The 13,486-nt window shown below is 62.1% G+C and overlaps 1 protein-coding gene and 1 pseudogene across 1 annotated transcript; both read left to right on the top strand.

Moving 5' to 3' along the window:
• Positions 1-1,722: 1,722 nt before the first annotated feature.
• LOC120589605 (uncharacterized) lies at positions 1,723-1,841 on the top strand (annotated as a pseudogene).
• A 4,458-nt stretch (positions 1,842-6,299) lies between these two features.
• NACAD (NAC alpha domain containing) lies at positions 6,300-13,266 on the top strand. The gene is made up of 9 exons (XM_039847122.1): positions 6,300-6,404; positions 7,509-9,474; positions 10,292-11,277; positions 11,403-11,500; positions 11,587-11,658; positions 11,919-12,065; positions 12,136-12,279; positions 12,360-12,482; positions 12,558-13,266. The coding sequence occupies exons 1-9, from the start codon at positions 6,338-6,340 to the stop codon at positions 12,570-12,572; spliced, it is 3,618 nt and encodes a 1,205-aa protein (XP_039703056.1). The 5' UTR covers positions 6,300-6,337; the 3' UTR covers positions 12,573-13,266.
• Positions 13,267-13,486: the final 220 nt, after the last annotated feature.

Here is a 13,486-nt window from a genome sequence, read left to right as displayed (position 1 = left end):
CTGCCTGTGGCTTAAGGGCCTACGTCCCGCCCGGCACAGACCAAGTCCTAGAATTGTGAGGCCCGACGGGGCTCGAGTGCCTGTCTCGGGGTTCTGATTGCGGGTGGTCACAGTCCTAGGGGATTCTCATGGCCTATGCTGACAGGTGGCCTCGGGGTGAGGCACTCAGAAGGCACCGGCTGTGGAGCAGAAGACAGGAGTGCACCTGGCTGGCACTGCGGCTCTGGGAGGGGCCTCACTGCCATCACACTCGGACCAGTGTCGTCTTGTGCTGCCGTCATGGGCACCACCCAGCAGCAGCGCTGCCCGATGCGGGGAGGAAACAGGCTTCCCCTCCCCCCAGTCCCTCAGCGAGCCGCTTCCGCAGACCGTCCCCGGAGGGGAGGCTGGGCGCTGTCTCACACCTGGAAGTGCAGTGGGGTGGAGCCGAGAAGGGCCACCCTGCTGCCCTGGGCGCCCCAGCCCGGCAACTCCCCAGCCCCCCGAGTGGCCCCTCCTGTGAAAACCTCACCACTGACACGGAAGTCCGAGTAGATGGGGAGCCAGCAGGCACCGGCGTGTGGGACACGAGTCTGTCATTTTGCACAGGCTGCGGGGAGTGGAGGGAGTGGGGTGAGCAGCCAGAGAGCTTTTCAGAAGCTGGTCACATGTCCCCAGGCTAGATGAGGGAGCAGGGAGGGCATTCCAAGGTGAAGGACCCGTGGGGACAAGTGCCATCGTGCACCTCAGGGTCCCCCTGAGACCCCATCAAGGGAGCGCGAGCTCATCCTGCCCACCCCAGGACCACTGCTCCTCAGTACCCGGGCGCCGTGCCCTCCCTGCTGCCTGGGGCTCCATCTCTGCCGTGGCGCACGGCACCACCACGGCCCCCATCCCCCTTCATACTCGCTTCCCCTCGCCTCTGGCCACCAGCCACGGCCTTCCCGTTCTCCCTTTGTAGTTGGTTATTCTGAGAACGTTCTCTAGAGCAGGGGTCCTCAAACCCCAGGCTGGTAACTGGTACCTGTCTGTGGCTTGTTGGGAACCGGGGCGCACGGCTGCTCCCCAGCGCCAGCATCACCACCTCGGCTCCACCTCAGGGTGTCAGGTATAGGTTCTCATACGAGCACTGGTGCCACAAAGGTTGGGGAGCACTGGTCTAGAGTCACAGCGCGTACTGTACGACGGGTCTCTGCGTGGCAGTTTCCAGGGGTCCACCAAGGCTGCTGCACACCCCCGTACCCCCTTCTGTGTCGCTGCAGAGACTGTCGGGGTAACTGCCAGCTTGTAGGGGGTCACGGGTCAAGTTGAGAAACAGCCAAAGACCAGAGCCCCTGTGCCGCTGGCCCCTCCGCGTGCAAGGAGCAGGACAGGTCGTGCTAGTTGTGCAGCTGTCGTGACGAGTGTGTCCCCATGGCCAGTGAGTGGCCCTGTCACTTACCCTTTCATTCAGTCATCTTGGCAGGAGGTGGGACCTCACTGGTTTTGGTGTGTATTTTCATGAAGATTGATTTCTTTAGGTCTTTGCTTATTGTCACTTACGTGATCTCTGCAGAAATACCTATTTAGATTCTCTGTCCCATTCTTAATTAGATTGTCTTATTAATGATTTCAACAGTTCTTTTTACGTGCTTTGGAAACAAGTCTCGTCAGATACATGATTTGCAAACATTTTCCCCCACTTCATGCTTTTACTTTCTTGACGGTGTCGTTTGGAGCACAAACATTTCAAATCCCGGTGCTGTCTACGGCCACGCCACCCTGAACAAGCCCGATCCCGGCTGATCTCAGAAGCTAAGCAGGGTCCGGCCCGGTTAGTACTTGGATGGGAGACCACCTAGGAAGACCAGGTGCTGTAGGCGTAAAAAATAAAAAATAAGGGATTATAAACTGACAAGGTCCTTGCAATCTCTGAGGTCAACCAAGGGTCGCCTCGCCTAGAAAAAAACCTCGGCACAGTCCAGCGTTAGCTTTTTTTTTCGCTCAAGCTTTTGGCGCCATGTGTTTGGTGAATGCGAAGTCATAAATATTTACCCCCATGTTTTCTTCTACAAATTTTATCATTTTTGCTCTTAAATTTTTATCTTATGTCCATTTCGAGTTAACGTTTATTAGTGTGCAGGCAGCGTCAACTCCATTCTTTTGCATGTGACTCTCCAGTTTCCTGGCACTGTGAAGGGGGCTGTCCCCACACGCAGCCCCGACGCCCACGCGGAAATCCCTTAGCCGCAGACACGTGAGTTTGTGTCTGGGCTCAGCAGCACCGTGTCTCAATGGCTGCTCTGTGTGTGCTCACACTGGGGCGTGCGAAGCTGCCTGTGTTTCTTCTTCAGGATTGTTTGGGCCGTTCCGCGCATCTTGCGATTCCATGTGTTTCAGAGCATAAATATTGAACTTTGTTAAATTTGTTATTGTTTTATTCCTTTTGGTGCTGTTGTGAATGGAATTTTTTAATTTTGATTTTGGGTCGTTAATTGAAAGTTTATAGAAATACAGTGGATTTTTGTCGATCTCGAATCCTCCAGCCTTGCCGAACTCATTCGATCAGTTCTGATTCTTCTCGCTGCCTTGGAGATCTCGTCTTCAACGTGCGCGTTTCCGCGCGGTTTGGGCGTCTGCTCGCGCGCGTGCTGCTTGGAGCCCGCGAGCTTCCTGAATGTACAGGCTACCATTTTCCATGGTCCTGGGGAGTTTTCGGCCATGGCTTTGAATGTCCTCCTCCCGCCCCTCCCCCAGCACCCATGTTGTGCGTGGGGGGTGCGTTCTTCGGGGCCACGTTTCTCCCGGGCTGCTCGTTTTCCCGTCCCTCTCCAGTCTTCGGTCTGCAGCCCCTTGTGGTCTGTCTGCGAGTTCACTGATTCTTCCTGCGCTTCCAATCTGTTCAGCCTCTGTAGTGAGTTTCATTATCTGCATCCTTATTGATATTCTCTATTTCGCGTGTTTTCATCATCATACCTTTTTCTACCTCACCCATGCTTTTGGGGGCTGAGAACAACTTACAGTGGCTGTCATGAAGCCTCTCTCTGTGGAAAATGGCGTCTGATCGCTCAGGCAGTTTCCGTTGCCTGCTTTTTTTTTTAACCAGTGTAGGGGTCATATTTGTTCCTGTTTGTTTGCCTGGTGATTTTTTGTTGGAAATCGGACATCTTAGATAAAATATTGTAACAACTCTGGGTGCCAAGCCAACCCCTCTCCCCGCTGGGGCTTTGTTACCTGCTTGCTTGTTTACTTTGCAGCCTAAGCATCTTCCCTCTGATGTCCCCCCGGGGAGGTGTATGGCTGTGCCCAGTCGCCTGGCCTGTGGTCTGGAGTGCACCTGCTCTTCCCAGTCGCCTCTCAGCACTGCCAGCCCTGTCCTGAGAGCGCCCTGGGCCCAAACTTCCCCCTGCCCTGCTGCGGGAGGCCTCTGGGCGGGTTCGGAGCTGGGGCCCTGGTCAGCTCCTGAGAGACAGCCTGACTCTCGAAGCTGAGCACGCCGGGGGGCGGGGGGACGCCTCTCCTGGCATCCTGGAGATGGGCTCTCGGGGCCCAGGATCAGCGTGCCGAGTCCCAGGCGGGGTCCCCCACCCGCAGTGGGGGCCGAGCAGAGGGCAGCCCCACTCAGCCACACTGGCCTGGGACTCGGCCTCAGCAGCAGGTATCTGGGGCCAGGACAAGAACCACTGAAGGCTCCCCAGGAAGGAGCAGTGGCTGCCTCGCTCCGCTCTGAGGGATGGGAAGGGGGCAGCCTGGGCTCAGCACCGCGGGTCCCACTTTCTCAAGACATCGCCGTTCTCAGGGGGCGACCTCCCCACTTGATGTTTGTCCTTCAGACCTCTTCCAGGGGCTCTAGGTGTTTGTCATCTTGTCCAGTCTCGCTGGGGGCTGCTCGGGAGCCCCCCACCCCCACTCCCGCCATGCCGGAAGTCCCTCTGCCCTCTGCTTTCCCGGCCTCGCTGCCAGGTGGAGACTTCCGTGCTGTGTTGAGTGGCGTGGTGACAGCAGACTGCGTCTTAGACGACGCAGCTGTTCACCGTCAGGTGTGGTGTGAGCCATAAGCCTATTGTGAGTTTAATCGAGTTTTTTGTTTTTTTTTTCTGAATGGCTGTTGGATTATGTCAATGCTTTTTCTGTATCAGTTGATACAGAATTTTTTTCTTCAGCGTGTTGGTATGGAGCATGACATCGACTTTCAAGTGCCGAACCTCGCACACCTGGAGGAATCCCACTTCATTCAGACTTTATTCATCATTAGATTCTCAGCCGATGTTTTGCTGAGAATTTCTGTGCCTAGTGAGTCAGGGAGGCATCCTGTACTTTTTGTTTCCTTGGAGTGTTGTCTCTACCTGGTTTTGGAATCAGGGTTTCTAGTCTCAAAATGAGTCAGGGAGTATTCCCTCTTCTATTTTCTTGAAGAGATTGTTTAAAATTGATGCTGATTCTACTTTAAATACTTGGTAGAATTCTCCAGTAAAATCATCTGGACCTGGAGATTTCTTTGAGGAAGCTTTTAAATTACAAATTCAATTTTCTTCATGGTTATAGGGCCATTCATATTATCTATTTCATCTTGTTTGAATTTTGGCAGGTTTTAATTTCGAAGTAATCAATTCCTTTCTTCAGTGTCGTTGGGTTTATGAGTATTGTTTGTAGCATTCCCTTGGTATCCTTGTAATGGCCCTGTTACTCGTCAGTGTCCTGCAGACAGAACCAGCAGCCTGTGTACAGGTAAATGTGAGGGGGGTTTATCACGGGAATTGGCCCACCCAGTTATGGAGGCCGAGAGTCAGTGACGCAACCTGCCGTTAGCGAGCTGGAGACCCGGGAAAGCCAGGGCCGGAGGAACAGTTCAGTTCAAGTCCAAATGCCGAAGAACTGGGAGCCCCAGTGTCCGAGGGCCACAGATGGATGTCCCAGGTCCAGGAGAGAGAATTCTCCCTCCGTCACCTTTCTGCTCCTCTGGGCTCCTGACGGGTGGGATGCTGCAGCCACACAGCTGAGGGCGGGCTCAGCCCAGTCGCGGGTGTCAGGTGCTGGCCTTGCCGGGCCCCTTCCGGAATGTGTCCGCCAGCCACCTGGGCTGCCCTGCTTCCAGCGACTTGACATGTAAAATGAGCTGTCACAGACCCACTGCTTTCCCGATACTGGTCTTTTGTTTTTTTGTCAATCTTGCTACAGATTTATCAATTTTACTGATTTTTCAAAGAATCGGATTTTTGTTTTCATTGATTTTCTCTCTTGCTTTGTTTCCAATGTCACTGATTTCTGCTCTTGGCTTTGTCGTTTTCTGCTTGTGTGGCTTTTGGTTTCTAGAAAGTTGGTGGTGGTGGTGGCCAGATGGCAGGCAGCCTGCAGAGGACCCAGTGAGGGGAAGGAAGAGGGCACCGGAAGGAGAGGGGCAGGAGCCTCTCTGGGGGACGGGGGACGGGTTTCCAGCGACTGAGGGGGATGCAGGATGCAGGAGGGGAGGCTGGGGCGTAGTGGTCTGTGCCCGCTGCAGCCCCTGGCTCCGTGGGCTCTGGGGTGGAGCCAGCAGAAGACAGAATGGACACCCGCCAACAACGGCTGCTCTGACTCCCGGACCCCCCGCTCCAGCTCGGGTGGTGACAATGTCCATCTGTCTCCTGGAGCCTGGCACAGGGCAGACGCTCGCCTGCATCTCTGAGGCTCCCTCCCAGAGGGAGGGCTGGAGTCCTTGGGGGCGTGGCAGGGGCGCTGCCGGGAACAGAGTGAGGCAAATGTCCCTCTTCCTTCCATGGCGGAGACCTGCGTGTTCGGCAGCAGGGAGCCCGGGACCCATCCTCTCTCTAGTTGCTATGGAGCCGGGAGGCAGTTACCATGGAGACTGACTTGCGCACACCAGCCAATCAGTGCAGGGCTGCGGCTCCAGCTCACCTCTTGGATAGAGGCACCAGGCTGGGCGGGGACCCCTGACCGGGACAAATGGGGGCCAGCAGGCCAGGCGGGGGTACTGTGCTGCCGCCGCCTCCCCTAAAGTGCCTGGACCCCCACACCCCGAGTTCTGACAACCCCTGCCTCTTCCCGACATGGCTAAGAAGCGATGCCACCCTGGGGTCAGCCCAGCCTCCACTGGCCGTGAACCCCTTTCCCGTTAAAGGGATGGGGGGATGCTGCGGGAAAAGCAGTGCCACGCACCGCGGGAGGAGGGCGCACGATGCGGTGGGGAGGGAGCCGCCCCCCTGCGCTCCGCAGTGCCTGGCGCCCCTGCGCACGCTCACTCTGGGCGCTGGCGGGCGGGGCGGCCCTGACGTCATCCACTGACACCCCCATCCCCCGGGCGAGGGGCGGTGGCCGCGCAGGCTCCGCGGGACGGACGTACGGACGCACCGGGACGGAGGGACGGGCGCACCGCCAGGCCATGCCCGGGGAGGCGGCCCGCGCCGAGCTGCTGCTGCCAGAGGCCGGCGGGCCAGAGCCCCGCACAGGTGAGGCCCCGCGCTTTCCGCCTCGTGAGGCTTCCCCGCCCCTCCGTCCGGCCTGGTCCCCTCTCCGTCCCCTCCCCGTGTTTTCGCGCCTTGCCCTTCGGTGCACAGGAATGCTGCCCCCTGCCCCCTGCCCCCTGCCCGCGGGGAAGGGCGGGTGCAGCAGGGTAGACGGGCCTGGAGGGCCTGCGAGCGCCCAAGGCTCCGTGCACCCCTATTGTCTGCACCGGAGCTGCGGGCCTGTGTGCACCCCGGCCCGCGGGGACACCTGCCTCATGCCTGAGGGCCGTTCAGGGCCGAGACTGGTCCTGGAGCGAGGAGCAGGAAGGGTGCTGGCGCCTGTGGGTGTGGGAGCTCGGAGGCCCTGGGGGTCGCGGCGAGACGTGCAGGCCCACCTCCCTGGAGAGGCTAGGCCAGCAATGATGGAGGCTGAGGGCAGCTGCCTGAGCCTGGGAAGGCCGGAAGGCCGGTCAGGGTGGCCCAGCAGGTCAGCCCTGTGTGGCTGTGGGAGAGCCAAGGGCACCTTGCTGTCACCTGGAGATGGGACCAGTGCTGGGTCCAATAAAGGGAGCAGGGCTGGGGTCTCCAGATGTAGGGTCTGGGGCAGTCCCTGCTCTGACTGTTTGATGACCTTGAATGAGTCACTGAAACCTTTGACCTTTAGGCTTCCGTTCCACTCCGGCCTCTGCCCCTGCCCCAGGGTCCAGTGCAGGTGGGCAAGGTGACCATGCCAGGCTCAGGTGCCCACCCATCCGCCACACCCACCTCGAGGCATTGGGTACTCATTACACTCCAGTGGACCTAAAGGACCCCTTCTCAGGAACCTCTGGCCACTCCAGCAAGCCGAGGCACAGGAGATGCTGTGCCTGGGGGTGGAACGTTCCAGAGCTGAGCAGAGTGCAGGCCCCCTGCCCTAGGACTGGGGAGGTCATGAGAGGGCCTCACCTGCCAAACCCAGACTTTGTGCAGGAGACAGCAAGCCAGTGTCCAAGGGGACAGGCACTGTCTTCGTCACCGAGCATCTCAGACAAGCCAGGGTGCCTGTTTGTGCCACAGCCACAGCCCATGCCCCAGCCCCTCCCTGCTCATGCGCTCTTCTCTCCACAGACCTGCCCTTGAATGCGGCCACGGCCACCACCCCACGAGGGGACCGGCTGCAGCCCTGCGCCCTGACCCCCGGGCCCAGCGCCCTGGCCCTCACGTTCCTGCCTAGCAAGCCTGGTGCCCGGCCCCCACCCGAGGGAGCCAGCTGGGATGCAGGGTCCCACCAGGCCCCCTCGACCTGGGCAGTCCCAGCAAAGAGCAGCCCCAGCCCAGGGCCCCCCGAGGTCCTGCCCATCGGGGGGCCTGTCCCAGGCGCTCTGGAGCCTCGGATTGCAATGGGCGAGGAGACACGCCGGGCGCCCCCACTGCCCTGGGCAGCTCTGCCAGAGCTCAGGGACCGGGCGCAGGGGCCTGCCAGTCCGAGCCCGCCCCCCGCAGCACATCCTCAGGGAGCCCTGCTGACGCCTGTGCCTGCCACAGACCCCGACTGCTACTTCACGCCACCCTCCAGCCCCAGCCAGACCACCGCCACCCTGCTCCCCGGCCGTGGCTGGGCAGCCGAGACCGAGCTCCAGACCGAGCCCGGGGATTCGCCACCTGCCTCGCCCTCAGGCTCCTATGTCACGGCAGATGGGGACAGCTGGGGCTCGTCCCCATCCTGCTCCCTGAGCCTGCTGGCCGTGGCCGAAGGGCTGGACGTGCCCTCAGGCTGGAGCTTCTCCCCACCAGGGTCTGAGGCCAACGAGAGGGAGCCGACCCCTGCGGAGTCCCTAGGGTCCCCATCCCCAGAGTCCAGCCTCTCAGGGGACAGCAGCTCTTCTTGGGACCAGGAGGGCCACTTCTTCGAGCTGGACTTCCTGGCCAACGACCCGATGATCCCAGCTGCTCTCCTGCCTTTTCGCGGCAGCCTGATCTTCCAAGTGGAGGCGGTGGAGGTGACGCCACTGCCCCCAGAGGAGGAGCCGGACGGCGAGGACGGGGACGGCAGCACGTTCGCCTCCTCCCTGCAGTCGCTGTCCGATCTCTCCATCACCGAGGGCGTGGACGAGGCCTTTGCCTTCCGGGACGACGCCTCGGCAGCCTCCTCCGACCCTGACTCGGCCTCCTACACGGGGGTGGAGGACGAGAGGCTGTACAGCGAGGAGCCGCACGCGCAGCCCGCTGCCCCGCTCCCGGCCCGCCCTGGGGGCACTGCTCCTGGGGTATCGGATTTGGGCCGAGCTGCCGAAATCACCAGGGCAGGCCCCACCTCAGGCCAGGTGTCTGCGGCCAGCCCAGCCCTGCCGCCTTCACAGGAAGCCCCAGGCCTTGCCGGGGTGCCCCCTCGGGCCCTGGGGGGAGAGGCAGGCTCCGCTGTGGGAGCAGTGCCCGTCAGCATGGGCGCACCTCAGCCCTGGCAGGAGGGGGCGGGCACTGCCTTAGGCCCCAGGCCGTGGACAGCACAGGGCGGGGCGGGCTGCCCGGACACTCCACAGAGTGTGAAGGCAGGTGCAGGCCAGGTGTGCTTACTGGAAGAGGAGGACCACACCTCAGCCCAGGGTCCAGTCCCTGCGGCCACACATCTGCCCCTGCAGACAGACGCAGGTTGCGCCCTGGGGGCTGAGCCCGTGACTGCTGCGGTCCAGCAGGAAGGAGGCGAGACCTTGGGACTAAAGCCAGCGCCTGAGAAGGGCACAGGCCACGCTGGAGACCCGGAACCTGCAGCCTTAGACCAGACCCAACAGGGCGGCCCGGACCCAGCTGCTGATGCCAGGACGCCCTGGGCTTCACCCATAGCTATAGATGCAGGGCCTTCTGGGCCTGTCTCAGGTTACCCGGACCGCCTCGAGCCCGCCGCAAAGGCTCCAGACTGCCCCGAGCCCGCCTTGAAGGCCCCGGGGCCCCTCAAGCCCACTGCAGAGGCCCCAGACACCCCCGAGCCCACCTTGGTGGCCCCTGATGCCCCCAAACCCACCAGGAGACCCCAGACACAATTCGAGCCCACCTTTGGTGACCCTGATGCCCCCAAACTCACCGAGGGAGACCCCAGGCAGACACCTCTCCAGAGCCTACTTTGGTGCACTCCCCTGATGCTCTCCAAACCTGGCACTGAACCCCAGACACTCCTCACAGTTACTCAGACTCCCTTTGATGTTTCAGCTACTGTAGGGACTCCTCTAGACAATTGTAGAAGCGCCATTCTCGGCGACTCCTCGATGCTCAAAAGGGCCCCACCGGTGAGCATTCCAGAGCACCTCGAAGCGCACTCGGAGCACTCCTGCTTCCAAACCCACCGGAGGAGACCTCAGACACTCCCGGAGAGCGCACTGATGACCCTCCTGATGCTTCAAAATCACCAGGAGACCAGACACTCTCTTTGCAGTCTACCTCCTTGGTGATCCTGATGCCTCCCCCAAACCCAGGAGACCTCAGACACTCCCTCGAGCCTACCTCCTATTTTGGCCCCTTTCTGGGATGCTCCTGAACCCACTGAGGAGCATCCCCAGACACCCCCAGCTCACTGGCGACCCTGATGCTCCTGGAAACTCCACCCTAGAGGAGACTCCTTAGACACTCGGAAGCTCACTCGATGACCTTTGATGCCTTGCAAAACTACATACCGAGAGACTCCTAGACACTTTCAAGCTCACCTTGGAAATTCCCTGATGTTTAAAAACCACCAAAGAGACCTTGTCACCTCGGCTCACCTTGTTCCTGATGCCTCCAACCCACCGAGGAGGCATTCCCAGACACCCCTCAGCTGCCCACCTTGGCGACCCTTGATGCTCCAAAACCACCGAGAGACCCAGACACCGAATCCACTTTTGGTGACCTCGGATTCCCCAAATCCCTGCCGTGCAATGCAGAACGAACTTCTCAAACCTCGCCACAGAGAACCTGGACCTCCCCAGAGAGGCCCCGGGCCCCCCTGAGCCAGCCTCAGAGATCCCGAACCCCTCACTATCCCTCAAAGAGGCCCTGGACCCCCCTGAGCCTACTTCTGGTGGGAAGGAAAATGAGAGCCGGCTGGTGCCCGACAGGGGGCCCAGTCTCTGTGCCCATCTGCCCACTGATGAGGGAGCTGAGCCCTGCTCACTCCCGGAGGAGGCCCGAAGGGCTGAGAACCAGGGCAGTGGAGGCCTTGAGCCAGCACCCGGGGTCACTGGGACGGCTCCTGGGAGCGGCTGCCCCAAGCTTGGCCTGGTGCAGCCCCCAAGCCCAGCGGAGGATGGAAGGGTCACCCCCAGGCCCGAGCTTCCTGCAGCTGTGGCCTCAGAGTCTCCATCGAGGGCGGTGCCCAGGCTGGGCAGGGGCTGCCCAGAAGAGCCTGCCCTCGAGTCTCCACCAGCCTCCCAGCAGCTGGAGCCTGTGCACGGCCCAGGCGGTGAGGAGCCGGCCGGGGCAGCACCTGGAGTCTTCGGCCCCCCCGCCCCACGGCCCCAGGACCGGCTCCCAGGCCCTGAGCCCTCTACCCCTGCTCTCCTCTCAGGGGCAGCCCCAGCCCCCACGGAGCCCCGAGTCCCCTGTCCCTGCCAGTGCCCCCAGGAAGACTTAGTGGAGGAAGTGGAGACCCTGGGCCCCCCACCGCCACAGGCAGGAACCCAGCAGGCAATGGCCACCTTCTCAGGAACCACAAACCCCCCCAGGGCTGGACAGCAGGTCAGCCTCCAACCCCACCCACCCCTCTTCAGCCCGGAGGTGGCCCCTGTGGGGGACACCTATACCAAAGACCCAGCCTTGCAGACCCCGTCCCCCCGCCAAGTGCCTCCGGGCTCTGGGCCCTGGAGCCTGTCCAGCCCTCGAGACCTCCAGGCCGCCGAGCTACAAGATGACGGGGACAGCCTGGAGGAAGGTGAGGGGCGGGCCGGAGCACTGCCCTCACAAGGCCCAGGAGGCGGCTGGGTGTGGGGGCGGGGCCAGCACGGACCTGGCAGAGCCAGAAGGCAGGGGCTGCCCTCACACCTCCCCTGTCCCCAGAGTCACCCCGGGGGCCCTCGGACAGCCTTGAGGAGTCGTCGGCTGAGCTGGAGGAGCAGGCCCTGTCAGGACCGCAGGCCACACAGTGCCCGGCCCAGGTGCTGGCCGGGGGGAAGGTGCGCCCGGGGCCCCACAGCCCACCCCCCACAGCCCATCCTCAGTGCTCAGACCCGCCCTTCCCCAGGCCCTGGCCGGCCGCAGTGAGGAGACCATGGCCAAAGCCAAGCAGAGCCGCAGCGAGAAGAAGGCCCGGAAGGTGGGCGGGGCCCTGCTCCTTGGGGGAGGGGCCGGGCTGGCCAAACACCCCACCCACCCATGGCCGATACATCCCCTCGGTGGGGCCTTTGCGGGGCATACAGTGACCAGACACCTTGTGAAATAACTGGGCCCAGTCAGCCTGCGTCCAACACCCTGCTCTGCACACAAGGTTGGGGGCCTGGGAGGGTCCACCCAGCACCCTCACTCCGCGGGGAACCAGGGCGGGGAGCACCCAGGCCTGAGCCTGCCGCCCCCCAGGCCATGTCCAAGCTGGGCTTGCGGCAGATCCACGGTGTCACCAGGATCGCCATCCAGAAGGCCAAGGACATCCTCTTCGTTATCACCAAGCCTGACGTCTTCAAGAGCCCGGCCTCTGACACCTACGTGGTCTTCGGGGAGGCCAAGGTTGGCGGGCTGGGGCGGGGCGGGGCGGGCTGTGGGCTGCCCAGCAGGACTGACAGCTATGCCCGTGCAGATTGAGGACCTCTCCCAGCAAGCGCACAGAGCTGCCGCCGAGAAGTTCAAGGTGCCCGCAGAGCCCTCCACCCTGGGCCCTGAGTCGACGCCCGGGCCGCGGGTGAGACTGGGCTGTGAAGAGAACCGGGAGGAAGACGAGGAGGTGAGGTGAGGGCCCGGGGCGGAGGCGCGGGCTCCTGGCCGGGGGAGGGGCAGCCCCAGCATCTCCTGCTGTCCTTGCAGGTGGACGAGGCGGGGCTGGAGCTTCGGGACATTGAGCTGGTGATGGCACAGGCCAACGTGTCCAGGGCCAAGGCCGTGCGGGCCCTCAGGGACAACCAGAGCGATATCGTCAACGCCATCATGGTGGGTGGCTGCCCCTGCCCCTGCGGCTGGCTCCGCTGGGCCCCTCCCTAGCCTGACTCTCTGAATTTCCTGCAGGAGTTGACGATGTAGCTGCTGACCAGCTCCTGGCTGCACCTGCCTCCCAGCTCTGTGCTCAATAAATGGGGGTCCCCACCGCCTCTCTGCTTCTGCTCCAACTGCTCCCCAAATGCAGCCCCTGACCAAACGGGGTGTGAGGTGTGAGGCGGCTTTCGGGAGCCACAAGACACCCAAGGACGATGGTGGTCCTCCCTGTGTCCCAAAGGGTGGTGGTCCTCCCCCATGATCTGGAGGCACCCGACTTGCCCAGAGATTGCAGGCAGTCTGGTCACTTGGCTATGGCCCCAGGTGTGGGCTGGGGGACTGAAGTTCCTTAAGGAAGTCCCCACGGAACCAGGGCTGGGGAAGCTGCGGGACGGCAGCCTGCGCTCCAGCTCGAGGCGGCCCATCCTCTCCACGTCCTCTCCTCCAAACAAGAGACCCTCAGTGGGCGCCCCACAGTGGGGTGCCATGTCCTCCCTCCCTGAGGCATCCTGCCCACCCAGTCAGGGTCTCCCAGGGCAGAGGCGCCTTCTGAGGGGGCGTCTTGGGGCTGGGCCTCCCCATGCCTGCCCCACGGCGTCCAGGCTGCACCCTGGGCATACCCCAGCTGCCTCTCCACGGGCACGGGCACGGGCGAGGCTGAAGCTACGGGGCTTCTGGGGGATAGGTGAGGGCACAGAGGCCCCGCGGGAACCCAGGCTCCAAGGTGACGTGCCCTCAGGCTGGGGACAGGGTGGAAAAGTGGACACGGGGTTTGCTGTGGAGACCACCCGCAGTGGCAGGTGAGACCTGGGGACTCGGGGATTGGGCAAGGGGCCAGAAGGGAGCCGGCGCCCCTCAGAGTGGCCAGCGTCTGGGTCCCGACAGGCCGGGCTCACCCACAGGTGCCAGGCCGCCTGCTCCCAGCCCCACGTCCAGGCAGGGAAAGCCCTGCTCTAGCCTCC

This window comes from Pteropus medius, unplaced genomic scaffold, assembly GCF_902729225.1.
Source record: "Pteropus medius unplaced genomic scaffold, Ma_sr-lr_union100, whole genome shotgun sequence".
In the NCBI taxonomy this organism is placed as follows: domain Eukaryota; kingdom Metazoa; phylum Chordata; class Mammalia; order Chiroptera; family Pteropodidae; genus Pteropus; species Pteropus medius.
Note: the sequence above shows the minus strand (reverse complement) of the source record. Positions and strands in the feature narration are given on the sequence as shown.